The 27585-nt window shown below is 52.4% G+C and overlaps 1 protein-coding gene across 7 annotated transcripts in view; it reads right to left on the bottom strand.

Annotated features, from left to right (window-relative positions):
* Positions 1-11313: 11313 nt before the first annotated feature.
* Positions 11314-27585, bottom strand: part of LCOR (ligand dependent nuclear receptor corepressor) — a 129176-nt gene continuing 112904 nt past the window's right edge. For 5 of the 7 annotated variants that reach the window (XM_054035631.1, XM_054035635.1, XM_054035634.1 and 2 more), the window contains one exon: positions 11314-17076. In XM_054035631.1, the coding sequence (XP_053891606.1) occupies positions 12468-17076 (4609 nt within the window). In that variant the 3' untranslated portion in view covers positions 11314-12467. Of the gene's footprint in view, positions 17077-25726; positions 25821-27585 lie in introns of all 7 variants that reach the window. The other 2 variants (XR_008445758.1, XM_054035638.1) reach the window with 2 other exon arrangements.

Genomic DNA, 27585 nt, shown 5'->3' with positions numbered 1-27585 from the left:
GCGCGTACGACAAGCAGCTCCCAGAAGCAACGGCATGTCCCCCCTCTCCGGCTCCTATGCGGAGGTGCAGCCAGTTGGCTCTGCGCACTGCCCCCACAGTGCCCATTGGACATAGTTCCCAGCCAATGGGAGCTGCGGAGCTGGCATTTGGGGCAGGGGCAGCATGTGGAGGTCCCTGGCTGCCCCCACACGTAGGAGCTGGAGGAGGGATGTGCTGCTGCTTCCAGGAGCCACGCGGAGCCAGGACAGGCAGGGAGGTGCCTTAGCCCCACTGCGCCCCTGACTTTTAACGGCCCGGTCAGTGGTGCTGACCAGAGCCGCCAGGTCCCTTTTTGATGGGGCGTTCCGGTCAGAAACCGGGCACCTGGCAGTCCTGCCCGGGGGCTGGAACGTGTGTATTGGGGGTCCTGAGCGGCTGAGCCGTTGAGCCAAACTGGATAGACTGGAAACCACATCCTGCCGGGGGTGCAACAGGCCCCCCCCCCACAGCATCCCCTAGGCCCAGCACTACTGTGTCCCTGGGGGCTTGCGAGGGGAGAGGGTGGGGATATCCCAGGCCAGGCCCTTGCCCTGCGCCAGCACAGCTCCCCGCCCAGCGCCCCCAGCTCAGGGCCATTGCTCCTGTGATGTACCCCTGCCCCTCTCCCACGCCCTGGGGGTGGCTGGTTCCTGGCCCATTGAGACGCCCCCGGACATGCCCACGGACTGACTGCTCCAGTTCACGGGCGCTGTCCCGCCCTCGGGCATCGGGGCAGTTTGCAGCAAGTTCTGTCAAGAGCTTTAATTGATGCTGGCTTCGCGCCAGCCCAACCAACCAACACCCAGGCACCCCCCGTCCTGAGCCCGCCGGCTGCCCGCTGCTGAGCCGTGCCGGGCTGCGCCGTGTTTCGCCCGATGCCAAGGCTGGGGTCATTTTCTGTTGCTCGTTGTAAGCTAACCTCTAAAGTATCTCTTTATACAGAATACTTACAGATTCTAATATATATTTGTATTTCAGTTTGTTATAGTATTTTTCTACGTTCAGGGCAAGCCAGCGGCCAGTTCGGTTCGGTGGCAGCCGCGGCGCCGCAGCCGAAGGACAAGGGCTTCGTTTGCCTGTTTGTTTTTCGCACGTCAAGGTGCTGGGTAGAGCCGGGCCAGGGAGGCGCCATGCGTGGCCAGTGTCTAGCAGAGGCAGTATTGTTTTAGAAGCTGTGTGATCGTGTCGCTTTGTCTTCCACGTGAACATGACATTTATTCATTCAGAGATGCCGGGCTGGTCTCATCTTTCCTGCTAGCAGCATCGGGCCCAGCCCCGGCGCTGGGATCCCCACGCAAGACCTGTCCTGCCTCAGCCCGCAGGACGCCCCCTGCTCCATGTGAAACGCTGCCCAGTTCCCAGCACTTTCCACGGGCTGCGTCCTCAGCACACGGTGGGTGTGCACACGGCCGGGCAGCCCAGACACGCTGGCCGGGATGCGGGTCCCACTCGAGCACGGGGCTGGGGTGAGAGGAAAAAGGACATCCAGAGCCGCTGGAGTCAGAAGGCTCCAGGGACACACGTCACAAAACAGCCCCTGCCCAGGGGAGGCGTGACCGAGGGCAAATGGGGGGGCTGGGAGCAGAAGCCAGGGGCAGCAGCTCAAGGCTGGAATAGTTGCAGTGAGCCGATGGGCGAGTGGCGTAGAGGGGGGTCTGAGCTTCGGGAGCCAGAGCCTGATGAAGTGGTAGCCACGGGCGCTGCGGGAGGGGAGCTGGGGGCGAGGTGCTGGGGCGAGGCACAGAAGGGGCCATGGGAAGATGAGCCCACGGGAGCACCCTGCAGACTCCCCCCGACAGCCCCAGTCATTGAGGGTGTGTGCTGGAGCTGGGCCCTGCAGAGACCTCCCCCGGTGCAGTGCTGAGCTGAGAGCAGGAGCTTGGGCCCTGAAACTCCCACCGGCCCAACCGTGACCTGGGCAGGGTCATCGGGGATGTGGGCAGGGCCTAGTGCGAATGCCAATGGCTGTGGGTCTGCAGCACCTACCCGCGCCGGGCCCTGTCCCCCCATAGAGAAACGCTCCAGGCAGGGCCGCACTACTCGCAGGGGGTTGTTCACAGCTGCATAGAATCATAGAAGATCAGGGTTGGAAGGGACCTCAGGAGGTCATCTAGTCCAACCCTCTGCTCAAAGCAGGACCAATTCCCAACTAACTCATCCCAGGCAGGGCTTTGTCAAGCCAGGCCTTAAAAACCTCCAAGGAAGGAGATTCCACCACCTCCCTAGGGAACCCATCCTGTCCCTGGTCGGACACTCTCGGCTCCCACCCCGTGTCAGCTCAGGGCCACCAGCCGTTTTACCAGCAATGGAGGGTCAGGCTGAGAGCAAAGGCCGGTCAGGGTAGGGCTTGGCGGGGCCCAGGCTGGATGGGATTCGGGACACTCAGCTCGCTGACAGCAGAGGGACCCTTTCGCTCACGCATGTTTAAAAACCCCAGCACTCGCACCCCGTGTGCTTTACTGAGAAGCTGCAACGTTCTCCCTTCGTGCCCCGCTGGCAGGGGCCTGGCACGTCCTCGGGAAGGAGGCCCTGGTCCCACGGGGGTTACCTTGGACACTGCTGGCGATTCAGGGATCGCCTGCCGAGCAACCTGCCCTTGCTGTGGCCGTGGCTGGCCCCAGGCACTTCCCGTTCCATTCGCTCCTGGAACCAGCACCACTCCCAGCTCCCCCGGAGTGGGCGAGGGCAGGACGCGTGGCTGAGGGGCAGCACCAGCAGGAGAGCTGCTAGGAGTCAGGAACGTCCGAGACTTCAACTTCAACCACCCCTCAGGCCCATTCACTCGCCCCCCAGTTACCACACCAAGCAGGCTTCGATATCAAAGGGAAGTTTAATAAGCTGCAATAAAATCAGGACCTTTAGAAAGCTCATTGGGTCGTTATCAACAATGTCTAAGGAATAAAAGAAAACAAGGTGGTGGGAATCCTGAAGGAGTTTAACCAGTAACAAGAACACAACTTCTCCCAGAGTCTAACAGGAAATAAAACACAGGAGCACAGAGTTCACGTCACTATTCAGAGACTTGAGACAGTTCAGCTCACTCCAACTCTTACAGTTACACGTATTGTTTTAAAGCAACTCAATAGAATTGTATTTTGTTATATACACTTTCCAAGGTCCTTCAGGTGAGGTATGTAAACATTAGCGAATGAAAACCTTGTTCAACACTCCGACCCGCAATTCACAGCAGACATTTCATTTTCTCCAGTCTCACTGAAGTATTTCCTAATACCCAGAACAGAACGGAAATGCAGATCCAAGCCAGATCCTCAAACCTCTACGGTCACCAGCCTACAGTCCTCATAGCTCTTTTCTAAAGTTCACATTGGTTAGGCTCATACATACAGTACCAGACGGGGTGGCAGGGGACTTGTATGGTCCTGGGCTTCTCATATCAGGGTCATGAGGAAACTACAAAGTTCTACAAGGGCAGCAGATGTAGATGCAGAAAAACATTTTTGTTATTAAAAAGGAACTACCATTTCAAAGTTGACAAACACTTTAAAAGCGAAAATTACTGGTTTCTACAATGTCCCAAAGGAGGAAGTTTGCAGGGGGCAGGGGAGAGTCCTATGTGACCAGGAAACAAAAGCTTGGGAGCTTTCATAAGTTAAATGACTAGAAGCACGAGACGATCCAACCTAACTCATATGCTCCAGTGCAGACAGCTTGGGGGCTAGGTTTCCTCTGCCTGAGGGCTAGAACCAAGACATACGTCAAGAACAAAAAGAGTGAAAAAAATTCTAAACACATTTATAAATACAAACACCCTAGAACAAAATCCTAGAAAGCCACTAGCAAAGAGCCAGGGAGCGTTTGGGAGCCGTCTGGGTAGGCCACGAGGAAGTCTGGCTAAATGCCTTAAGAACATCAGCACAACACAAAAACGCGGCGGGTAGGTCCCCTCCTCTGTGCCTGTGGAATTACGTTTTCCACAACCAGAAGAGCAGACACAAGATCGGGACATTAGTTAAAAGGTCCTAAGTTGCAACAGGCTAATAAGTAGCTTGGTCCATCCTGGCCATTTCAGGGGATTCCTAAAATAATCAGGGGCTTTGCCCCAGTCAGATGCCCACTGGAATACAAGCCCGTTGACATCTTTCCTCCCCAGACTCCCCCAGCCGGTGTCGGGTCCAGCCCTGCCATCAGGTCCATGATTTCCTGTCATAAGGAGACAAGAGAGCACACAGAACCATAAAGGGTAGTTCTAAGCTACCAGGTCCCCGTGCAAAGGCAAACCAATCTGCAGCGAGATTCCCCACCCCCTCCACGGTCCATGGTTTTACTGACTTTGAACTTATTCCTACGAATCTTATTGCTTATGGTGCCAGGGCCAACAGAGTGCAGAGCCCAGCCGGCCACGCGAGGCAACCAGGTCCTGCCGACCGGCTACGACCAGCTTTAAGAAGATGAGATGAAGAAAAATATTTAATGCTTCGACTTTTTAATGTTGCGTCATTAAAAAAAATCATCCCACCAGAACAGGACACTGGACTGGTGCTTGCCTTGATCTGTGTCCAATGTGAGGCAATGGCCCAACGCGGCCACCCACCGGCACTCGGCACACGGAGCTGCAGAAAGTACACAAAATAAATAGAAAAACTATTTACAAGCCTAGTTTTTGTGACTGCGGAGTGGGAGGAAATGCCTCAGCCTGCCCAGAAAGCTTATCAAGGAGATCCGCATTTCAACGGCTAGGCCCTGGCTACCTTCCCCAGCACCGTCATTCATACAGCGAGAGGGACTCTTACACACAGACACTTAAAAACCAACCACAACTAGAGGGACCACATGTGCTGAAAGGTCAACAGAGGCCATCAAAACCTTGCAACTCAAGTTTTCGGAATGCCAGGCCTGGAAGTTGCCAACGTGTCCAGAGAGACACCCAACACCCTGCCTGCCCCCTATCCTAAAGGGAAGGCGATGGACGCGCTCTTGATGAGGGTAAGCCCAATATGGCGAGGAGGGGGAGACCATGAGTTCTTCCAAGCCAAGGGATGATCACAATGCAGATTACGGCTCCTGAGAACACCTTAGCCCAGGTGACTCATGGCACAACCCCATGCTAAAGGCTCAGCAAAGGGAAGCCTACGAGCAGCACAGGGACACCATGATAAGCAAAGGGGCGGGGCCCAGCTAACCGTCCCTGGTTTGCAGAGCTCCGAGCTGCACAAACCCAGGACTTTCTACAGACCCGCATGTTCAGCCTCCGTGAGGCCCTGCCTGTGCTCGGGTGTGCAGTCACCCGCCTTCAGGTGTGCGGATGCCTGCATTCGGGGGTGCGGTGTGTGGACGCCTGTGTTCGGGGGTGTGGTGTGTGGATGCCTGCGTTCGGATGTGCAGACACCTGTGTTCCAGTGTGCTGTGTGTGGACGCCTGTGTTCAGGGGTGCTGTGTGCGGACACCTGTGTTCGGGTGTGTGGTGTGCAGACGGCTGCGTTCGGGGGTGCAGACACCTGTGTTCCAGTGTGCTGTGTGTGGACGCCTGTGTTTGGGTGTGCTGTTTGTGGACACCTGTGTTCGGGTGTGCGGATGCCTGCGTTCGGGGGTGCGGTATGTGGACACCCGTGTTCAGGTGTGCGGACGCCTGTGTTCAGGGGTGCGGTGTGTGGACGCCTGTGTGTGGGTGTGCGGTGTGCGGACGCCTGCGTTCGGGGGTGCGGTGTGCGGACACCTGCGTTCGGAGGTGCGGTGTGCGGACACCTGCATTCGGGTGTGCGGACGCCTGCGTTTGGGGGTGCGGTGTGCGGACACCTGCGTTCGGGGGTGCGGTGTGCGGACACCTGCATTCGGGTGTGCGGACGCCTGCGTTTGGGGGTGCGGTGTGCGGACACCTGCATTCGGGTGTGCGGACGCCTGCGTTCGGGGGTGCGGTGTGCGGACTCGCTGGCATCGAAGGCAGCTGGGTCCAGCCCATTTTGGACATGCAGGTGTGAGTGTGTACACACGCCGACGCAATCAGTAAGTCGGGCTGGCACGTTCAGACTGGGAGGGGATGTAACTCAATGGGGCAGTGACCCATTCTCTGCCTCGGTTTTTATGACCTGGCCCCATGTGGGACTGGCTCCGTTAGGGGAGCGTGTGACACGTCACTGGGGGCGGGGAACGGCCCTTGCACTACCAGGGATAAAAACAGCTCAGCACAAATGAGGTCCCGTCCTTTTCCGATTGTTTTAATTCCTCACAGCTCCACCTAGTGGTGGCGACAGAGCTCTCAGCTTGTCCGAGGCAAGCGCTCAGAACGGACAGTAATCCCAGTCATTCAATCTACTAGGACAAAGAGCTGAAATTTGGGCAGGTCTGTGGCCTTGTTCACCTGCCACGGGTGCCAAGCGACTCGGGGGCCGAAGACAATCTCCATCCCAGTGAACGTTTAACAGCCAGGGAACAGCAGGAAAAGAAGATTTTCCCGCTGGGGGTTTCCAGGACAAAACACAGTGGTTGGGAAAGTTTGTTCCTAACAGTTAACGCACGACTGGCCCCCAAACTTCCTGGTAAATCCGTGCTACCGCCGCGGCTTGGGGGGAGGTGTCGAACAGAGCAACACCGCTCTCTACCTTAGAGTGGTGAGTACGAGGGTGGGGGGGAGGGGCGTACACACAGATCCCCACCCCCGCCAGGAGAGAAACTCCCTGCCAGGGACCGTCACCCAGCTTGGAGCTGCTCTTGGGAGCAGTTCCGAGCTTGGGCTGCGCTTTTGGGTCTGATGTAAACATGCAGGACAAATCTCACTTGAATTCAGCCCAGTGCACGTCACATACGGCGCACATGCCGCAAACCAAGCCGCTCACACAGTTACCTGCGAGATGCTACGTTACAGATGCGGTGGGACTAAAGACGCTGCAGGGTGAAGGAACTGAACCCCATTGGAAAGGGAGAACCATGGGAGGGCTAGCCAGAGAAGAGATTTGACCAAAACTGGCCAGTCGATGGTGGAAACATCCCGGGAGGCTGTTGCAGCTGGATGGGGTTGCAGAGAAGTATTTAGTTATCTGAAGGGAGCTGGAAAGTGAGGGAGGCTAGGGCTAGACTGACAGGAAAGGTCCAGGAGAAGGTCTGGGGTGTTTGTTGGTGAACCCCAGGATGGCAATGGAAGGATGGATCCCGACCTCAGGAGAGTCAGGTGTTTGAAGATGGGGGTGACATGTCCTCGTGGCAGCGCAGCTCTCTGCCCAGGCCGGACGGTGGGTTTGGGGAAGACGGGAGAGCAGGCCGAGAGTGGCGTTACAGCAGATGCGAGATGAGAGCGCAGAGCCGCAGGCCAGGCCTGGAACGAAGGCAGTAAAACACACTGCTTATCATCATCCATCAACTACCATCCGCTCCAGCCTCCTGGTGTGATGTGAATGCTGCAGGATTTGGAGCTGGTGGCCCCAGAAGGCTCACTGCCACCCGACCCATGTGCAGTCAGGCTGCGCAGAGTACCACAGGAGTAGCATCTGTACATAATTACCAGACAGGTTTGTACAGTATCACCTGGGTGCATGTCGGATCTCCAGCCCACAGCCGAGGGCAGATGAGGAACAGTGTGATGCAAAGATGGCTGATGGGGGGGGGGGCAGGAGGGGTCTAACACCGGAGGTCTGGCTGCCCGCACAGCTCTGCCCCCCAGGATAAAACAGACCCTGCAGCTTCTAATTCCTCCCTTCCCCAGAATCAGCAAGGAAAGCCAGAGCCCGGTGCCCGCCGAGCTCCACCCTGCACTTTGGAAGCTGTGGCGGCTACAGGTGTAATGTAGCGATGCAGGAGAGGTGGATGGGGAGCGTCTCTCCCCAGAGCACTGAGCCGTAGCTGGAGTCCATGGCAATGGGACAGAGAAGGCCTTGCGGGTGTCCATGCCCCAAGAGCCCACACAGCCCATGTGGACAGTGACCGTGTCGCTTAAGAGGCCTGTCTGCAGCTCAGGGACCAGCAAAGGGATGCTGCTGTCTCGGCCCAAAGGCTAACTGCTTGCATTTGGCAGGTAGGCCATGACTGAAGGGTCCACAGCGTTGGGTGGCCTGTAGCCCTGTCATGGCCTCTTCCTGACAGGCCAGGTCCGTCCCCCCCCCCGTAACCCATCCCAGTCATCAGCCCCTGGGTGTGTTGGCAGAGAACACCCAGGGTTTCGCTGGCCTTCCCTTCCACAAGACTGGGGCTGCTCCAGGCACCCGCTCCGCAGACACCTCGAGTTTCAATGCCCAGCCGTGTCCGTGGGGCTAGCCCCTCCAGCGTCCCCGGACAGGGCCAAGAGGGACAGCTTAGGAGGTGTGCTGAGTCAGCAAACAGCTCCTGACCTTTGAGCTGGGTGAGAGCGGAGAGGGCGAAGGGGAGAGCCAGAGCGGGAGCTCGCGCTGCCCATGTGCTGGGAGAGAGCGAGCAGGGGCTGGGGGCGAACACTAGCTGTGGGGGGGGGGGGGGAAACGGGACAGCAGCTCTTGCTCTGAGTGGGAGGGTTTATATTCTCACACACACAGTCAGCACTGAGGTTACCCAAACGAGCGAAAGCTTCCAAATGAACCAGCGTGGGGCGGCTGCGGCAAATGGTAACGTCGTCCCCATGCCCCTCAAACGAGGGCAGCGTGTGTAGGGTTAAAGCAGCAAGAAAGCCAGCTGCGGGCCCTGACTGGCCCAGGGACGGGAGCTTCCATAGGAAAGGCACCAGGAAGGTGACATCAATATTGGCCCTTCCCCGAAGGCGTGGACCAGTCCTGGGCCCCGCCAGCCGCCCAGGGCAACGCTCACAGCACAGCAGCCTGCCCGGGTCCACGTCTCACTGACTATCCGCAGAGCTTTGACCCAGGCTCATGCACACATCAATAAATAAATAAATAGGGTTTGCTTTGCAGCGGAAAGACCTGAAATTCCTTTTGCATCCTTTCCCCTGATTTCTACAGACACAAAGGTGTGTACTCCCTCACCCACCCACCCACCCAGTCCACTAGCCCTCCCCTCCCTTCCCCTACACTGTCCCTCTTGGCTAGAGCCAGACACTCCCACATTCAAAACCATATGTACAACTCCTGCTCCACCCAGCTCCCATGAAAAGCACTGGGTGTCTTTTCCCTGCCGTCCCTGGGCGCTGGATCGGGCCTCTCCTTTGAGCACTTCACAGCTACTGGGGGACACCAACATTTCCTGTAACACCTTCCGACACAGGCTCGAGCTCTAGGAGCTGCTTGGACCCACATGCCAAACCCCCGTACTCCTAGCCTGCGCTGAGCTGTGTATCTGACCCGGCTGCCAACCGCAGCAATGCGCCCTGCCCGGCGATGCACGGCTGAGTACCGTGTTCTCTGGCAGGGCTTCGTGCTCTGACCTCTCAGCAGTGAACACACACACACACAGACACACCCCCCCCTCATGAGAGGGGGAGGTGAAAGGACACAGGTGGGGGCCTGCAGGGGAGACAGGAAGATTTTCTTTTCTTTTCTTAATGTAGCCTCCTGGGAAGAGAGTCTCCCCTGTTTCCAGTGACTGTGTCCTAGCTGGGCACCACTGGCAGGTGGGCATGGCTGCCCCATTCCCAGGATGGGCACACTGGCCATTCTCTCACCCCAGTCAGACTCTAATCCAGACGTGCCACGAGGAACGTGGCCAGCCCCTGGGTGACATCAAGCAGAGCCCCCAAGAGTCTGCTGTGCAAATGCGTCCTTCGTCCGGAGAAAGGGATGCTAGCACCAAAGGCTGGGCAGACAGAGCGCTGACCTGACCCAGCGACGAGCTACTGCAGGAACCGTCAGTGCTAGAGCCGGGCCCTAGAGCCCACCTGTCATGTGCACTAGCCTTGGAGACCCAGCAGGCAATCGGCAGCACTGCTGCCCAGACGTGTGAGTTCAGCTCATGGTTATTCTGTCATTCCCCAGCCTGAAGCTGGACGTTAAAATAGCCCCTGGTTCCTTGCAGGTTGTGAAGGACAAACAGTTCTAGGAGAAAGCTTTGAAATTCTAAAACCCCCCAGAAACTGAACAGCTTTCCTTTCCACGCTGGCATACACAAGAAAAATGATGGGGGGGTGGGGTCAAGGTTTTATTGGCATGAAGTTGGGATAGCGGCACCATTCAGAGACATCAAAAGGTCCTCGCACACCTGCGCGCACACATGCACACACACTCACTATTTCTTTACGAAAGCAGCCCAGACTACAGGAAACAAGAATATTCTAGATCAGAATTTTAAAAAAGATACAGCTTTTCCTGTTCCTCTCCTTAAATGCCTTTAGATCTGTTCTGTCGGAATGCCGGCCATATTTAATATGCACAGTCAAATTAAAGTAATAGAGAACTTCATATTAACCTGTACAGGCCTGGCAGGCCTGGCAACCACAAAATAACTGTCCAGCATTTACTTTATTCAGCATGATTAAAAAAATAACAGCTCTTTACAAATCAGTGATTTCCAAGTCCCCCGGCCCTGGGCTCTGGCTGAAGCTCCCCCAGGGCGGGTGCCCGCCTGTCCCAGCACACGGCACTCTCCGAAACACGGGGAGCTAACTACTGCACTGGGAAGAGTGCTGTGGAGTCTCCCCTGTGCTAAATGGATCCAGCAAGAGATTGAAGACAATTAATTACCCACTTTCTGCCTCCAATAATGAGCTTTGGTATCTGAGGTTTAACACTAACCGTGAAAATCAATTCGTCTGCAAGGCAGCCCTTGCCACGCCCCAAAAGGCATGCTCTCTCTCTGCAGATAGTAAAGCTCTCGGAGGGGAGAGCCTAGTTTAAGCTGGCTATTATAACAAAGATATGCATGTATATTCAGATCTCCCTAGGACAATGGCGGCTGGAAGCTATTCTCCAAAGGTCAGGAGATTTCAGAGCCTTCACAATCCGATTTCAGGTGTTGAACCTAGTGAATGGAAGGAAGTTTGCTTAGAAACTTGTGCAAACAGCCCTTCTTTTGTACCCGCTGGAAGTGGAGCTTTTGAAATAAAATGGCTGGCCTTGATCTTTTCAACTTCGGCACAGAGCGGGAGCTGACGCCATCATCTTACAGCTGCTTACACAAGGGGCGGGTGGAAAATTTCAATATAAAACTCCCCACCCCCAGCCCAATTAGCTCCACCGCCAATGTCTGCGATGGGAATATGATTATGTGCATTTCTAACAGGTTTCCCTGTGTGTATCACTGTTACTCTTCGTGTTTCTCCACTGGAAACTATTGCTTGACCTTGAAGCAGTGCATGGTTTGTGTTGATTAGACCTTCAAGGATATGTTTGCAAGCCAGTTCAAGGCAGGGTGTACAAACTGCCTGAGCTGTTCTGACGATGAGGAGAACGACCCGCTCCTAGACTCTACAGCACACCACAACACTGGCAGGAACCAAAACAGCTTCACTTTATTTGAAAATGAGATTGAAGTTAATAAAAAAAGAATCAGATACTTTAGATCTCAGCATTATTCAAAGACGACATTAAGAATTTTGCCTTAAAATACAGGTGTTCTGTGGGGGGAGGGGAGAGGGGAGACAACGTGGGGAGGCTACACATTTCCCTTTCACACAGACTGACTAAATAACGAGTGGAAATCTGCCCTGGCTTTTCACAGGAAGGAAGATACCCGATTATTAGTGAAAAGCTACTGTCCGAGAAAGCAGAAATCCACATGGATCCAGGTGCTATGAACAAAAGGCTGATTGGAGAGGGCGTTCTGCCCAACAGTAAGGCACAGTGGGACCAATTCATCCCTAACGTAATGGACATCCCCAAGGATGAACCTAGCCCGCTGTGCCTGCAAACAGCTGTAGATGCTACAGAACTAGCGCCAATAGCCCAAGCAGTAACCCCTTTGCCACGTCGGTTTGGATCAGACCACGCTACCTCAAGGCTTAAGAAGCAGGAGAGCAGAAATAGCTGTCTAACCCTAAAGACCATAAATTACACGCAAGTGGCCAACAATTCATATCTTTAACAGTTACCTGCCCACCACCTGCTGCTAATGAACGGAGTAATGACCAATTACCCCTTCCTTCTCTGCCTACAAGAAAAATGCTTTTGGTTTTGCTTCCCATGTCACTCACAAACACACAGTCCGGATGTTTAATGCAAAGGGGGAACGCCCCTCAAAAGGCTGCTGAAAGCTACTTTATGTGCATGAAGGTGGTTTCCTTTCTGCTACAGTACAAGTGCTTGTGCATCAAGTATAAAATGCAAGCCTTTAAATCACACAGACTAGCTTTGTTATTTATTTGTTTAAAAATGATAAATAAGGCACTGTACTTTTAACTAAAACTGCCTGGTTCCAAGCTTAAAACCCAAGGAACGTTCAAATTGCAGTAACTTCCCTCAACAGCAGAGACAGACAGCTCTCCTCTCTGTCCGAGACACACCTTCCGATGCCTAAAATCCTGGGTGTAATCCTTTAACTGCGGATTTTGAAAGGCTTGCTACAGCTTATAAAAGCAGCTTCAGTTAATGCATGATCAAGGGTTACTACTATACAACAGTTTTTACATGGCTACCATTCTTTGTTATTTTGCATCCAGTCGTGTTCGCTTGCTGTGTGAACAGTCAACTTTTGCCCTTAACTTTCTCTTGCCCTGGGACGTGCTGCTCTCTTGAATTTTCTTCATAGACCTGGTCAGAGTTTTCCCACTGCTAGGCTTCTTGTCGGCTGCTTTCTGTGACCTGGTAGAGGGCTCCCCCGCGGGTTTCGGCTTCGCAGATTTGGTGAGCCCGTCCCGGCTGGGCGGGGGTGCAGCTCTTTGGGCGGGGTTCTCTCTGACTTTCGGGAGGGGGAGTCTGCCTTTGCCAAGGTGCCTTTTCGGGACTCTCTTCTCTTTCGAAGACACCTTTTTCTCGAGCTTACTGCTTCTTTCCAGGACAGCCTGCTTTCTGGTAGCAGGCGCTTTCGGGGGAACCTCGGAATGTTTTCCTTTGCTGCCCTTCTTAGCTGGCAGCCTGTCTGTGCTGGAGGAGCGAGACGGCTCTGGCACCGTGCTGCTCTCTCGCAGCGTTCTCTTCTTTCTGCCTGGCTGAGGGTCAGCTCTGGGCAAGGAGTCCTCCTGGGACCTGATTTTCCCTTTTCTTCCCTTCACTGCTGCTTCCGCTCGCACGGACTTCGCAGGAAACACATCGGCTTTGACCTGCAAGGCCAGCTTTGGAGACATCAGCGGGTTGATGCAGACGCTCTTCCGGCTCTGCTTACTTTCCACTGAGGGATGATCAGCTGCACTCTCCCCCTTTCTTTCATTCTTTGCCAGGCGGTGCTGGGCTCGCAGTTTGCCCCTCAGATTGGAGTATTTCCGCAGAATCCTAGTGCTGGCCTGCGTTGGCAGACTTGGAGGGGGCTGCATGTTTCTGTCTTCACCAGCTTCTTCTGAGCTAGCCTCACAAGGAGACGTCTGGTTGGGACTGGCGGCTTCCCCGGGCTCCGTACTGTCAGCGTTCTCCCGGAGCCTGGCCCATAACTTTTGATTCTTCAAGTTATTTTTAGCAGGGGTAGTTGCAGCAAATTTCTTGAGGTGTTTTTTCAAGCGTTCAGCTTGCAGTGAGCTGGGATACAGGCTGGAAGAACAATACTTCTGCAGAGGGATCTTGATGGGGGGGACATCTCCTGGGAGACGGGTATTGAGTTTCTTCACAATGACTAGTGACCTGGTTTCAGTTGTCTCCAAGAACCAACGGCAAATGTTGGATAACTTGAAGGCCTTCATAAACAGCATCTGGACAGGGGAGAGCTTCTGAACTTCGAGAGACGCTCTACATTTCCGGGTTCTTTTCTTGCTTTTCCAAATCTCCTTCAGCTTGTCAGCTTTGTTCTTTACTCTGGCGGCTGGCTGCGCTTCTTTTTCCAACTGAATCCAGCCTCTCTGAACTTTCATATACTGGGCATTAAAGTCAGCAATAAGTTCCTGATTCTCTTCCTCAGCACACCACTCCACAAACTTTGGTTTGTCCTCAGCCACTGTGTCCACCTCCTTCAAATCTATGGTGGCTTTGTTCCCTGAACTGTGTTCTTCCTTCTGGTTTGGATTGGCTTGCAGAACGTCCTTCCCTGGAAGATTCTTTTTTGCAGTGTCCACAGGTGTAGGGGTGTGTCTCAAGTTGTAAACTGGGAGGGCCAACTTTTTATGCTTCCAAGACTTGGATGGGACGTGTTTGCTTCCACTTTTACTACTGGGACCTGTAGGCGAATCAGTCAGATCTTTATACTGTACCTTTCCAGCATCTACAGCATTGTCTGGGTTCTCCACATCACCTGGTTTCTCACCCGATTGCTCTGCGTCCTGTACACTTGTTCCACTTTCCCTAGGAAGGAGAACACTTCTCTTATCAGAATTAGCCTCTACACAGATCTCAAGCATCTCCCCTGACTTACTATGGCTGGCTTTAGCAGGGGGGCCATCTTTCGATGACCCTTCTCTCTCCGCTGCACCCTCTTTTGCCAACATGCTTTTATAGGTTTGCCTAGTAGTAATGCCATTTTCGTCTCCTCCCCGCTGCACGGGCTCTCTCTCAAGGGCACTCCCGGTGCCTGGGCCCTGGATGTTCTTCAGCAGTGTTTTGTGGAAGCAATCCTTTGGGAAGCACACGGATGCTGCTCCGTCAAGGTGCACCTCCCTCCTAAACCGCTTTGCACCGGGACTTTTAGAAAGCTTAATCTGAAGACAGGGAAGCTGCAGAGAGGTGGAAGAACCAGACTTTTCAGCACTGCCTTCCGTGGGTGGCTGGGATTGCTGGCTGCGGAGACGCCGGTCTGATGCTACGAGCGCTCTCCTGCCTTTCTTTTGCTTCTTCTCTGGGTTTTCTTTGGACAAGACGGTCCCTTTACCATCCGTTTCTGAAGTGTCAGGTCCTGGTGGCATTTCACCATCGCCGTTCTCTCTCTCACCCAGCCTGCTGCTCTCTGGGGCAGTCTCGCCTGCCAAGATTCCACTGAGTTCTGCGAGAGTCGGCATGGCCTCCCCTGGCTCAGGTGGGCCTTCCCACACCTCCCTTACGTCAGCTTCTGGGTCAGCAGGAATGCTTTCGGTCACATCGGCAGACTGCAAGCTAGCAAGGGGCTCGGCCTCCAAACTTGCAGGGGGCTGCATGGGAGTCTCCGGGTCCATGCTGGCAGGGGTCATGGCAGGAAGCTCCGGGTCTGTACTAGTTGGGGGCTCTCCAGGAAGTGCCCCAGCCAGCTCCAGGTCTACTCCAGCAGGCGGCTCAGGGTCCATGCTGGCAGGAGGCTCTGCATGGAGCACCAGGTCTGCACTGGTAGGAAGCACTAGGTCCATGGTGGTGGGGAGCTGCAAAGGAGGAGTTGGGTCCAGGCTGGCAGGAGGCGCCGGGTCCAGGCCAGCAGGAGGCGCCGGAACAGCTTGTATTTCTGAGCATGGAGAACCTTCCTCCCTACTAGCAGCTTCTGGTGGAGAAAGAGCTGTTGAATCTGTAGCCTCCCTGCTGCTGTCTTCTGTGGGCCCACAGTCCCCAGCGAGGTCAGCACCGCTGCTAGCTTGCTGGAGAACATTTGCCTCCGCCTCTTCCAGCAGCTGGCACATCCTCTCCTCGCTTCCTTCAGCGGCAGAGGGGCCGATGGCTAGAGGCTGTGTGGTGGCCGAGCCGCCTTCTGGTGCATTGTCAGGGCAGGGGGGAGCAGACAGAGCCAGCAGTGGCTCAGTACAAGCAGCTTCTCTTGACTTCAGCAAGCCGCCCTCGCTGGGCTCCTTTTCTGCTCTCTCGTTAGCTTCTCTGCTGGGGGGGGCGCCTTTGGACAGGAGCCTGAGGGACGCTCTTTTGTCAGCCTCTTTCCCCACAGCTTGGGCTGCCTCCGAAGGCTCGCCCCCAGAGAGCGCCGAGCTCTGCTTAGCGCTCAGTAATGCTTCCGTCCTCCGTGCTGGACCGTTTCCTCTCTCCCCCACTCGGGAGCTTTTCACCAGCGTGCGGACAGTGGGCAGCTCACAGCACTCGCCATTGAAATAATACCCGCGGGTGCTCTTCCGAGCTGTCTTCCGGGACACTGACCGCTGGCTCTCCAGGTGGCATTCAGTTATTGGCTGGCTGATATAGACAACGTCACACTGGTTGTCATAGTCATTTATTCTCAGTCCCGATGCCCGTTTATTCTTCCGAGCTGTTTTGACGGATGAGGACCCTGTCTTCGCTCTTGAGCGCCCACTGGAGGCTTTGTGTATCACTGGCACTGGTGCAGAGGCCACCCATCCGTCTTTGGAATGCTCACATGGATTCTTGTCGCCAGGATGGGTGTGGTAGCCCCCCTTAGTCTTTCCCAGGGCATGGAGATGGTTTTCTTGCTTTGGTCTTGCATCTTCTTCGTTTGTTTCTAAATCCTGGTGCAAAGATGCTTTGGAGCTGCACTGTAAAGCGTTCTCTTTGTCAGCTCTTCTAGGAGAGTTCACTGGAAACCCTGAATCCCAACCCTCTTCTGGTAAAGCTTTGAAAGAGTTCTTCTGAGACCCCAGGCAGCTGTCTGAGCTGTCCTCACTGCCGTTCACATGGGCCACTTTTACAGCAATGTAGCTGTCTGCTAAGGTCTTGCCTTGGATCTGGTCTTTGTCATCCTCACACTTTCTGACACCAGCCTCTTGCTCCTGTCCAGTGGTTTGTCCTTCCGGGCTCCTGGTGCCAGGATGGAAGTGGAGTGAGGAAGAGTTCGAAGTGGTGAGGTATCCTTGGGTGGAACTATCCTTTGGACTAACAGAACTACTTCTAGTAGTGGAGAGTTCAGAGAAGTCTCTTTTGAAAGCAGTACTGAAATTCTCCATCCTGTCCATGGATTTCACCTCTGCATGATGCTCCACGGGTTGTCCTGCAGCACGTAGAGGGCTATGAAGACCCACTGGGTCTCTGTCTGAGTCTGAGGAAGTTAGGGGCTTCAATTCAGAACAGGGAGCAGACTTCTTCCAATTTTCAGTGCTTTGCTGGCTACAACCAGAGCTGCAAGTGGCTGCATCCATGTTTTCAGATTCAGGTAACGGCCGGCCCTCGCAGCCTGGCTGTGCTTCCGTGTATATGTCGTTTAGCACACGAATGAATTGCTTCTGGTGATGTGTACACAGTCTGACCATAAACTTTTCCAGGGGAGACTTCGGCTGATTGTTAGGATCTATTGCTATTGTCTCCGCTGTATCCTCACTAGAGAGACAAAGAGAGAAACAGTCAGTAAAGCAGAGGACAGAGAATTTAAGTTGTAAAACTTACAGAAACCCTTCTCCTCCCCCTTAGCAGTATATCTTCCCAAATGGCAACTGGTCTTAGCCCTCTTGACACTCAGCCAGGGGTGCACACAAAGCAATCCACCCAGGAAGGCAAAGCGTTATCCATTTGCCAGAGCAAGGGGCCTATCACCATGTTGGGCAGCTCTCTCTCAGCCCCTCGTGGAGATTGGCACTTATCTTCTATGCACGTTCGGACCCAGACTTGCATTTCACTTTTGTCTGTCAGCTGGGACCCCCCCCCACTCCTACAATCGGAAAGGGAGGATTTCAAGCAGTGGCCATTCTGCAGGACGAGGCCATGAACAAACCGACAAATACCAGCCTCCGAGACACCGGGCCCCACGAGCGAGGTCTCCACTGCAGCTCACTGCCATTGAGAACCCCTGCTGTGCCATTTACAGGGCTGCTGTCCAAGCCCCGCCTAAGAACCATGGACTTCTGGGACCCTACGGCTAGACACACTCCTCTTGTCTCAAGCCATCTCTAAGGCGGGGGTGACCATACTTACCTGCTGCACAGCGGCAACTAGTTAGGATTAACCAGGGGTGAGGTTAAAGGCTGGTTAATGTTTGTCCTCGTCTTTGACAGTGTATTATTAAAGCCAGACTAGTTCCCAATTACAGCTCTTTGAATTTCCACCCATTCCTTCGAACGAGCCTGCAGACTGGTCTCCAGCATATCTCCGGGGTCAGAAGCCAGGGGAAGTGGCCTATAGTTCCTTTGTTAACATCTTTCTCCCCTTTAAAAGCTGGAAGTAACAAGTCTCCCCCCAGCCTTCTGCTAGCCAGTCGGACATCAAGGACAGATGTGCCACATGCGCTAATGGAGGCATCACATCCTCCGCAATCCCTTTACATTCGGGTATTAACTGTCTGGCGCAATCCAAGGGGGGGGGGCACAAACCTCAGCCCCTTTAGTCCTCCCTGCACTACTGCCCTCTGACGTCTCTGCACCTGCTCTCCCGCCCCAGCGAGAACGTCTCTGCTCTCACATCCTCCCTGGGGCCTGGCTCAGACCCCGCTCACACACTGCAGAGCTAGTAGGTTCTGTCTGCAGCACAACAAACCTTAGCAGAGCTGGGAGGAGAACCAGGTCTCCTGGCTTCAACCACTAGACAATGCTGCATGTATGTAGCTCCAGCTGTTCTCCAGCACTGACATACGTTACCCCTACGCTAACCTGAACAGAGTCACTTCCACTGCTAACCGGCCTGTCCCAGACTAAACAGAGGGCTGACTGTTGTTCCGGGCACATGGCCCTAGTCAGATGGCTCCCTGGTATAGACAGTTAGCCCTTTTGCTCCTTAGCCCACCATGTTTCAGTATCTCAGGATCACACCTAATGTGAGGAGCAGATTACCGCCTCCCCCCCCCAGGAGAGCTCACACCTTCCCCTGCAACAGCTGTGCTGGCCACTGTCAGAGACATGATACTGGGCTAGAGGGACCTGGGATCTGCTTCCATCTGCCTATGTTCCTGTACTCCCCCCGTCCCATCGAGGGCTGGGTCCCCCCTGCAAGCTCTGGGAAGAGGGGACTGCTGGAGTCCACTCAGCACCCTGGGGAAGATCCCACAGCTGTGCCCCCTGGGCACTGAGCTCTTTTCACTCCCTCCAAGGCTCTTCACATGGCTGCAAGGCAGAGCTGAGCGCCACAGCGTGTACTGGGTAACACGCCTGCGAGGCTAGCCTGTGTTACAGGCAGGCTAAGTGACTGGCCCAGCTGGCAAGTGAAGCAGGGCCACTGGTGCCAGCCTAGCCCCGGCCTCTCTTGATCAGCCCCTGACTGTTTGGAGGGCAAGGTGTGCTGTTATCCTGGACTCTCCATGGTCCGAGCGACAACCAAATCACATAGGCCTGTGAGCGGAGAGCGCCTGGGTTAAGCTGGCTGGATTAGTACTTGCATGGGAGACCGCTAAGGGAATGCTGAAGCGAGGCTGGTGACGGGAGGCAGTCACTACAGACTAACTGCTCCTGTGCCGCACTCGGACTCGGAGTCTCGACCGCCCGGGATTGTTAACAACCCACGGAAAATGGATGGCCAAGCCCTGGCCAAGTCACTCTCCAAGTTCCACCAACAATCTCAGCTGGCTCCGGGCTCGTCGCCACCTCCTGTCTGAAACAATCAGGTCGTGTGGCTGCTAGGCCGTGGCTGGGTTTCAGGTCAGAGAAAGCTGAATAAGTCAGTCCTGTATAATGCACCACACAGTGTTATTAGATGGGGGCAGGCCCTGGTTCCATAGTAATGAAAATGAATAATAATGATGCCTGTAGCTTCTCTCTTCTTCCTCGCTCCCTTCTCGTGCTAAATAAATAGCCCTGCTCTTTTGAATCCTCTCTCTTTAGAAGCCCTTCCCCCCATGCCGTTCGTTATTTCGTTACCATTCCTGCTCTTCTCTCTTTCTGCTGCATCCTGTTCTGGGCTGAGTGGTCACCACTCACTGCGGGATTCGAGGGAAGGGCAGAGAACAGTAATAATGGCTTATCTGGAGAGCGTCCAGAGAAGAGCAACACAAATGATGAAAGGTCTAGAAAACATGAGCTATGAGGGAAGATTGAAAGAATTGGGTTTGTTTAGTCTGGAGAAGACAGAGGGCACCTGAGAACAGTTTTCAGGTACATAAAAGGTTGTTACAAGGAGGCAAATTGTTCTCGTTAACCCCTGAGGATCGGACAAGAAGCAATGGGCTTAAATGGCAGCAAGGGAGGTTTAGGTTGGACATTAGGAAAAGCTTCCTAACTCTCAGGGTGGTTAAACACTGGAATAAACTGCCTAGGTGGTTGTGGAGTCTCTGTCATTGGAGGTGTTTAAGAGCAGGTTAGACAAACACCTGTCAGGGATGGGCTAGATCAGGGGTTCTCAAACTGGGGGTCGGGACCCCTCAGGGGGTTGCGAGGTTATTACATGGGGGGTCGCGAGCTGTCAGCCTCCACCCCAAATCCCGCTTTGCCTCCAGCATTTATAATGGAGTTAAATATATAAAAAGTGTTTTTAATGTATGGGGGGGGGGTCACACTCAGAGGCTTGCTGTGTGAAAGGGGTCACCAGGACAAAAGTCTGAGAACCCCTGGTCTAGATAATACTTAATCCTGACATGAGTGCAGGGGACTGGACTAGATGACCTCTCAAGGTCCCTTCTAGTCCTAGGATTCATACATGTTTCCCGTAATACATCCTAGCATTCTATTGCTGTTATCATATTTTCAGTAACACCCACAATGCACTTGGCCTCTTCCCAACATACAAGAAGGCAACGCTCCTGAACCGGAGAGCTTACAGACAGGCAAAGGGTAGAAGACAGGGAAAGACGAGGTCAAGCTAGTAACTGGCATGTTAGAAAATATAGCGTATTGCTGACACAATGAGTGTCTGGTCTATGTGAGAACTCTGAGATACAATCAACTCAGGATTGAATAAGGACTGGGAATGGCTGAGCCATTACAAACATTGACTCTATCTCCCCTTGTAAGTATTCTCACACTTCTTATCAAACTGTCTGTACTGGGCTAGCTTGATTATCACTTCAAAAGTTTTTTTCTCTTACTTAATTGGCCTCTCAGAGTTGGTAAGACAATTCCCACCTGTTTATGCTCTCTGTATGTGTGTATATATATCTCCACAATATATGTTTCACTCTATATGCATCCGAAGAAGTGGGCTGTAGCCCACGAAAGCTTATGCTCTAATAAATTTGTTAGTCTCTAAGGTGCCACAAGTACTCCTGTTCTTTTTGCGGATACAGACTAACACGGCTGCTACTCTGAAACTCCCCAGTTAGTATCACACGGTTACTTGTGGGTTCCTAGTCCTTCTTCTAAAGCTATTAAACACTGGGTTGGTATCTTCAGTGATCTCTCCCCAGGGACCCTTAGGGTCTGATCCGAAAGCCACTGGAGTCTGTGCAAACACTCCCAATGGACTGCGAGTGCTGGATTCAAAGCCCATTTGGGTATTTGCACTCCCACCCCTCGAGATGTTATACTGAGGCCAATCAATGTGCAAGCTGCTCACACTACTCTTCCCAGAATGCATGACTCTGCACTGGTCTAGCTGGATTTCATCTGCCATCCTGTTTCCTAGTTATCTCACTCTGTTAGACTCTCCTTAAGCTCCTCCCTAGTCTCAGCCACTCCTCAGAATCATTTCGTTGACAAGTTCAGCATCTTACAACCCACCCCTTGAGAACATCAGAGCGGCCAGACTGGGCCAGGCCAATGGTCCATCTAGCCCAGTTTCCTGTCTGCCGACAGCGGCCAGTGCCAGGTGCCCCAGAGGGAGTGAACAGAACAGGGAATCATCCAGTGATCCATCCCGTCGCCCATTCCCAGCTTCTGACAAACAGAGGCTAGAGACACTCAGAGCATGGGGCTGCATCCCTGCCCATCCTGGCTAATAGCCATTGCTGGAGCTATCCTCCAGGAACTTATCTAGTTCTTTTTTGAATCCACTTATACTTTTAGCCTTCACAACATCCCCTGACAAAGAGATCCACTGGTTGGCTGTGCACTGTGTGGAGAAGTATTTCCTTGTGTTTATTTTAAACATGCTGCCTATTAATGCCATTAGGTGCCCCCTAGTTCTTGTGTTATGAGGAGTAAATAACACTTCCTTATTCACTTTCTCTATACCAGTCATGATTTTATAGCCCTCGATCATATCCCCCCCTTAGTCGTCTCTTTTCCTAGCAGAACAGTCTTAGTCTTTTTAATCTCTTCTCACCCCTTCTTCCAGCGCTTTAATATATTTCAAACAACTGATCCCTGGGCACCCCAGTATTAACCACTGGCTACTTTTTACTTCCCATTTCTCCGCCAGCTTTGAATTCATAACAAGACTATCTCACACCCTGGTTACCAAGAGTCCTTACCAGGGTTTCTTGCAGGGCTTTAGCAAAGACTTTTGAAAGAGTGAGTACAAGACACTTAGTGGGTCTCCTTCAGCCACCGCTTTACCTCCTTCAGAAAACATCTAACTGGTTAGAGAGGCACCATTTCCCTTTACAAAAGCCAGTGGTATCATTTTACTACACACAGTTTTACTCTCCTTTATCATTCTTTCTACAGCGACTGTCTGAAAGGTGTTTGCTGATACTGCTGAGAGACAGCTTGGAAATCCTGGGATCAATGTTCTAAAAGGCACAGGTACAACACTGGTGTCTCTCCAGGTCTCTGTATAGTAACTGTTTTCACTGCATGTCAGAGCAAATCCCTTATGCAGGCTTGTCCCTCCCCTGGTCTGCAGAGTAACAAGGGAGAAAACAAGCCTTAAACCCCACCAGAGAGAGGAGAGGGCGGGGTTCAGCCTGACGGTTCAAAGAGACGGGGCTCCGCACTACTTACTCCAATTGAACGCTATTGCCATTTTCACAAGGGAGAGGTGTGGGTTCTTTTACCTGTTTGAAAGCCCAGTTTCTGAGGATGGCAGCCATTTTCAAGCAGTTGGCCAGCAATCTGGCCTGAATTTATAGCACACTCAGGGGTGTGGCTACTGACTAGCCCCCACCTGTGTGACCCACTCCTTTGCCTACTGTGGAATTAGCGAAGTATGCTCAAAGGAATGCTGGGATGATGGCGGATCAGGAAGTGGTTACAATGGCAAAACAAAGAACTTCTTCCTTGTTAGGGTTGGTCTGGGGGGGTTTAAAGCAATGGGGTTTGTGACGGCAGACCCCAGGCAGATACAGGAGTTATTTGGATCTGCTTGGTATAAGGAAAAGTATGTTGTGGTCTGAACAGTTTCTTGCCAGGGACGAGGTTATCAGTCCTCAAAGGCCAAATCTGGAGGCCTAATCCTGGGAAAGGAAAGGTGGTGACTCTCCCCTGCTTTACGGTAACCTGGACCTGTGCAGTGAGTGTGCAAGACAGGGGGTGGGATTTCACATCCCCTTTGCACAGGCGTGAATAACTCTCTGGGCTGTAGAGCGGGCAAGCAGCAAGTCCACAGAGCCCACGTTGCACTTGCATCACTAAGATGATCCCAAGCTCCCGGGGCATGCCTCTCTTCCGCTTGTGCGTGGTTTATTTTATTCCTGGTGTGCAGGCTGGGGGCCTGATTCTGATCTCATTTGCACCCATAACTCAGCTGGCACCAGCGAGGTTCACTTCTAGCTCCATTAACGCGAAGATTTACAAGGGAGAGAAAAGTTTGCATTTTGTAAAGGAAATAAATAAAGGGGGGTGGTTTATCATCAATAACCTGACAGCCTCCCACCCCCAAGCGACCCAGGGCCACTCCGCTGTTTCGGGGCATCCTTTGTTCAGAACTCTCCGGTTTAACCCTTTCAGTCCTGGGGATTTACTTCAATATCTCATCTCCAGCTGACCCATCCCCTCTTCAGTCCTGCCTCTGGCTATGCCTCATCTCCCTGGGCTGCAAAGAGTGACCTCAGGGCAGAGATTTCTCCATTACCTGCAGCAACATTCTTCTCTTCCTCAGAGCACATCTATCAGGATAACTTGGTCTTTTGGGTTCTCCTATAGTTTTCAGTGCTGAGTGTAGGGTTATAGGTGTTATGGTGCAGATGAGTTGCAGGCTGCTACTTGCTTCCATTCTCAGGTCTACTGGGGACAGCGGCTCTCAGTAGCATTCCTCATCAATTTGTCTCTGTTTTGGCAGTACTGTGAACCGTGATGGTGCAAGAAACAGACTGGGCATGTGGGCCGCTTTGGGATAAATATTGTTTGGGGGGCTCATTAAGGCACCCAGTGTCATTTAGGCAGTGTCCCTACAGATGATGTAGATTACTGCCTAGAAATCATTCACCTGCTTAGTTTATAAAAAAGAAGAGGGAGGGGTGGCTTGCTTACAGTGTATAAATACCGTCCTGGGGGTATTCGAGGGCTCTTTCATCTAGCAGAGAAAGGCAGAACAAGAGACTGAGGCTGGAAGCTGGAGCCCAGCACAATTAAGAATCCACATTTTGAACAGTGGAATGAACTCCCGAGGGAAGTGGCAGATTCTCCACCTCTTGGTGGCTTCAGACCCAGACTGATGACTCTCTGGAAGACATGCACTAGCCCAACAAGTTAATGGGCTTAACACAAGGGGAAGGAGGCGGACTATAATGGCCTGTGTTATACAGGAGGTCAGATTAGATGATCTAATGGTTCCTGCTGTCCTTGACCTCTATGACCTTCTTTCCAGTCTCTTTCCCCACTTGTCCTCTTTCCCTGAGGATGGAGCTCAGGGGGTTGTAGTCCACGAAAGCTTATGCTCTAATAAAGGTGTTAGTCTCTAAGGTGCCACAAGTACTCCTGTTCTTTTTGCGGATACAGACTAACATGGCTGCTACTCTGAAACAAAGAATCTATCACCCTTTCAGGGCAGAGAAGCTATGGCCAGGGAGAGTCCCTGCTAACGCAGTTCTGCTACCAGCGTACAGGGGGACTGAGTATCTGCTGGGAACACGGGAGCTTCATGTGGATCTGTGAGGATCACCCATGTTTGGGGACAGGCCCCAGCCAGCTGGTCAGGAACTCAACAAGGGGATCTTCAGAGAGATTTACTCCGTGGGGGAAGGACTGCCCCAGCACTAAGATTACTAGTCTCAGCCCAGAAAGTTACAGCAGTACCTGTGATGCGCAGGTCCTTGCTGCCAGTCATTCCAGCTTTGAAGCCACTCACGCTGAGCTGTAACTAGATAGTTTAATGACCCCTTCTTGCACATACTCCACTAGGTTACTGGTCTGCACCACCTCAATCCCTGCCTCGCCCTATGTCCCAGCCACACATGCGGCTCCAGTTCCACTGCTGCGAACACAATTTCACGTGTACACTGGGTAGCCCTAGTAGAGTCCCTGGCCTGACACAGGTGCTCTTAGCACCTACTAGCTTTCCCGGGGACAGCCCCCTTCTTTTCAACGTGTCACTGAGGGTGGCAGAGACATTCAGGGGCAGTAGTTGTCAGCTGTACAAATGCTGCTGTTGCTATGCAACAGTCCTGGTGTAGCAATTAATGCTCAGCAAAATGTGCTGTGCGCTGAAGCTATTTGCATAGCTGGATGCTGTAATCCATTTGTTTGCGTTGAGTTCACAATCATTCCTTCCCCAGCTCTCACAAAATCCAGGGGCTCTTACAAAGGCTGAGCAGACACAAAGGATCTAGCCCATAAAAGGCATTTATTTATTTCTCAGGAAGAACTAGAGCCTGCCCGGGTATGGAGCATGGCAGTGGAGGAAACAACAGATTATCTGCAGTGCACTCGGTAGCTCCGAGGGGCTCTTCCTTTAACTCATTTTGCCCCTGCCATTACTGTTTGTGGAGTTACCCTGCTCCTGCGGGTTTGTACACAGGGTGCCCATCACTCTGGGCAGCCTCTTGTTGAATGAGCCCAGGATCCTGTGTGTGTCTTCTGGGGAGAGGGAGAAAGAGAAGGGGGGGGGGGGAGTGTGACTGTTTCACACCAACCTACCTGGAATGCTGGTCTCCAAAAACCTGTCCATTGGCACTGCAATATTCCGGTTTCCCCACCCCAAGTGTCTCTCTATTGAACGTGAAGCCTGGGTCTTTTTTTTTTAAGCCCCTGCACATCAGTTTGATAGATTATAAGTTTACAGATATGTTTTGTACCTCAGAGGCACAAGAAGCAGCAGCAGAACAAAAGTTCAAGGCTAAGTGTTTCTGTTCCTTTCAGACCACTCTAAGCACCACGATTATATAGTTCCTGAAAAGAAACAAAACATAGCTATAAACTTATAAAATCCAACTGAGTATTGTAATGGGCAGACCTTCCCCCTCCCTCTTCTGCCATCACGCAGATGACAGTGATGGGCAGGAGCGCACAATGTACTACACCCTGCCAAAGCAAGGAGGGGAGTGCATCCAACCAATCAAACCAAGGGGGCAACAGAAATCTGCTTCAAATTGGAGCCCTGCTTTGTACCTGAGTTGTGCAGGCAGGTTTGCCTCTAGAACACAATTAAAGGAGCAGATGACATTTCTCAGGACTCATGAGTACTACTCTCTATACCTGACCTGACTATTTCTATAGGAATGTATCAATCCAAGACACATGAGTGTACTTTAAAGATATTCACAAGTATTGTCATTGTAATCTGTGTGGAGATTCTGGTTTGGTCTATGTTTAAATGTTTTGCCCCCATAGCTACAGCAGTTAGGAGCGTGAAAAAACAAAACAAAAAACCTGCTAACCAACAGCTATGCTGGCAAAAGCTCTAGTGTACATGCAGTTACACCACCAAAAGAAGCCCTTTTGCCGGTATGGCTTATTTCATTCGGGAAATGGCATACGTTCTACCAACAAAAGAATTCTTTTGCACCCCGTATAAGCTGCATCTCCACCAGGCGGGTTTTCTGGTATAGCTTTTCTAGTGTATACAAGGCCTCAGTAATTAAGTTTGTTTTGGATGAACCAGTTTAGTTGTAACACATTTCAGTGCTCAGCATATGCTTTGAACTTAATGCTCCCCAGTAGAAACAGGGTAGTTTACAGCTCTGTTGGTGCTGCAGTGATTCTGCCTGACTGCAGAGGAAACAGAAGGGCAGTGCAGACCAAGGAGAAATTCAATGCAACAACTAGAAGTGAGCAAATGTTTTCTTCACTTAAATGGAAAGCTTAAGTGCTGCACAGCACAAGGAAAATAGCTACAGAAAAAGACCACAGGCCCACTGAATTTTCAAGGCCCCTGGATTTCTGCTGTCCCTGGTGACCTGCTTTGGGGATTTATAAAGTGTGCGTTTAAACTGAAAGCAGAAAGAAAAAACGTTATAGGGATTGTTTGCAAAATGCACTTGTTCATCAATTTACTCAGGATGTACAATGAATCAACTGGCTCAGATAACCAGCAGGCCCCCAACCCTGGGTCAGACTTTTAACCCTTCAGAGTATTCATTTTGTAGAGGGATTACACATTTAAAGCAACCTTCTTCCTCACCTGTATCCAAACAAAGCCAGGAAAGGCCAATGTAGCTTATACACAATGAAAACCAAACAATCCATAATACACTCTGTTTCTGCAGGGTTCCTGTCTCTGCTCGCTTCCACCCCACTCCTGTACAGGGGTTTATCACCAGTTGTGACACATTTAACATTAGCCTCGCTGGGGCTAATTAAAAACCTTGCCATCGAGCCCATGTCTTTAAAACCAGGGGAAATTTATCAAGCTGCAAACATTGCCCCACGTACGGGCTTTCAAGGGCTTTTCAGAATTGTCCTGACTAATTTCTCTAATTACCAAGGACATTTGGGATTTTTCTTTTAAGAGGTGGAAAAAGAAATCAGCATGAGTGCTCCTGTGTGTGATGGTTCGAACAGCATCAGCTGCTGAGCATGGCATTATGGAAGATTGTGGTACCTTGCTACTACAGGGAGGTGAATATTATAAAGCCAGAAGACAGCTGGCAAACCACACCAGCCATGCAGAGCTCTTCAAAGGCTTTTCACAGCATTGCACATTTTTTAAATGTAA

This window comes from Malaclemys terrapin, chromosome 7 (assembly GCF_027887155.1).
Source record: "Malaclemys terrapin pileata isolate rMalTer1 chromosome 7, rMalTer1.hap1, whole genome shotgun sequence".
Taxonomy (NCBI): Eukaryota; Metazoa; Chordata; order Testudines; family Emydidae; genus Malaclemys; species Malaclemys terrapin.
Note: the sequence above shows the minus strand (reverse complement) of the source record. Positions and strands in the feature narration are given on the sequence as shown.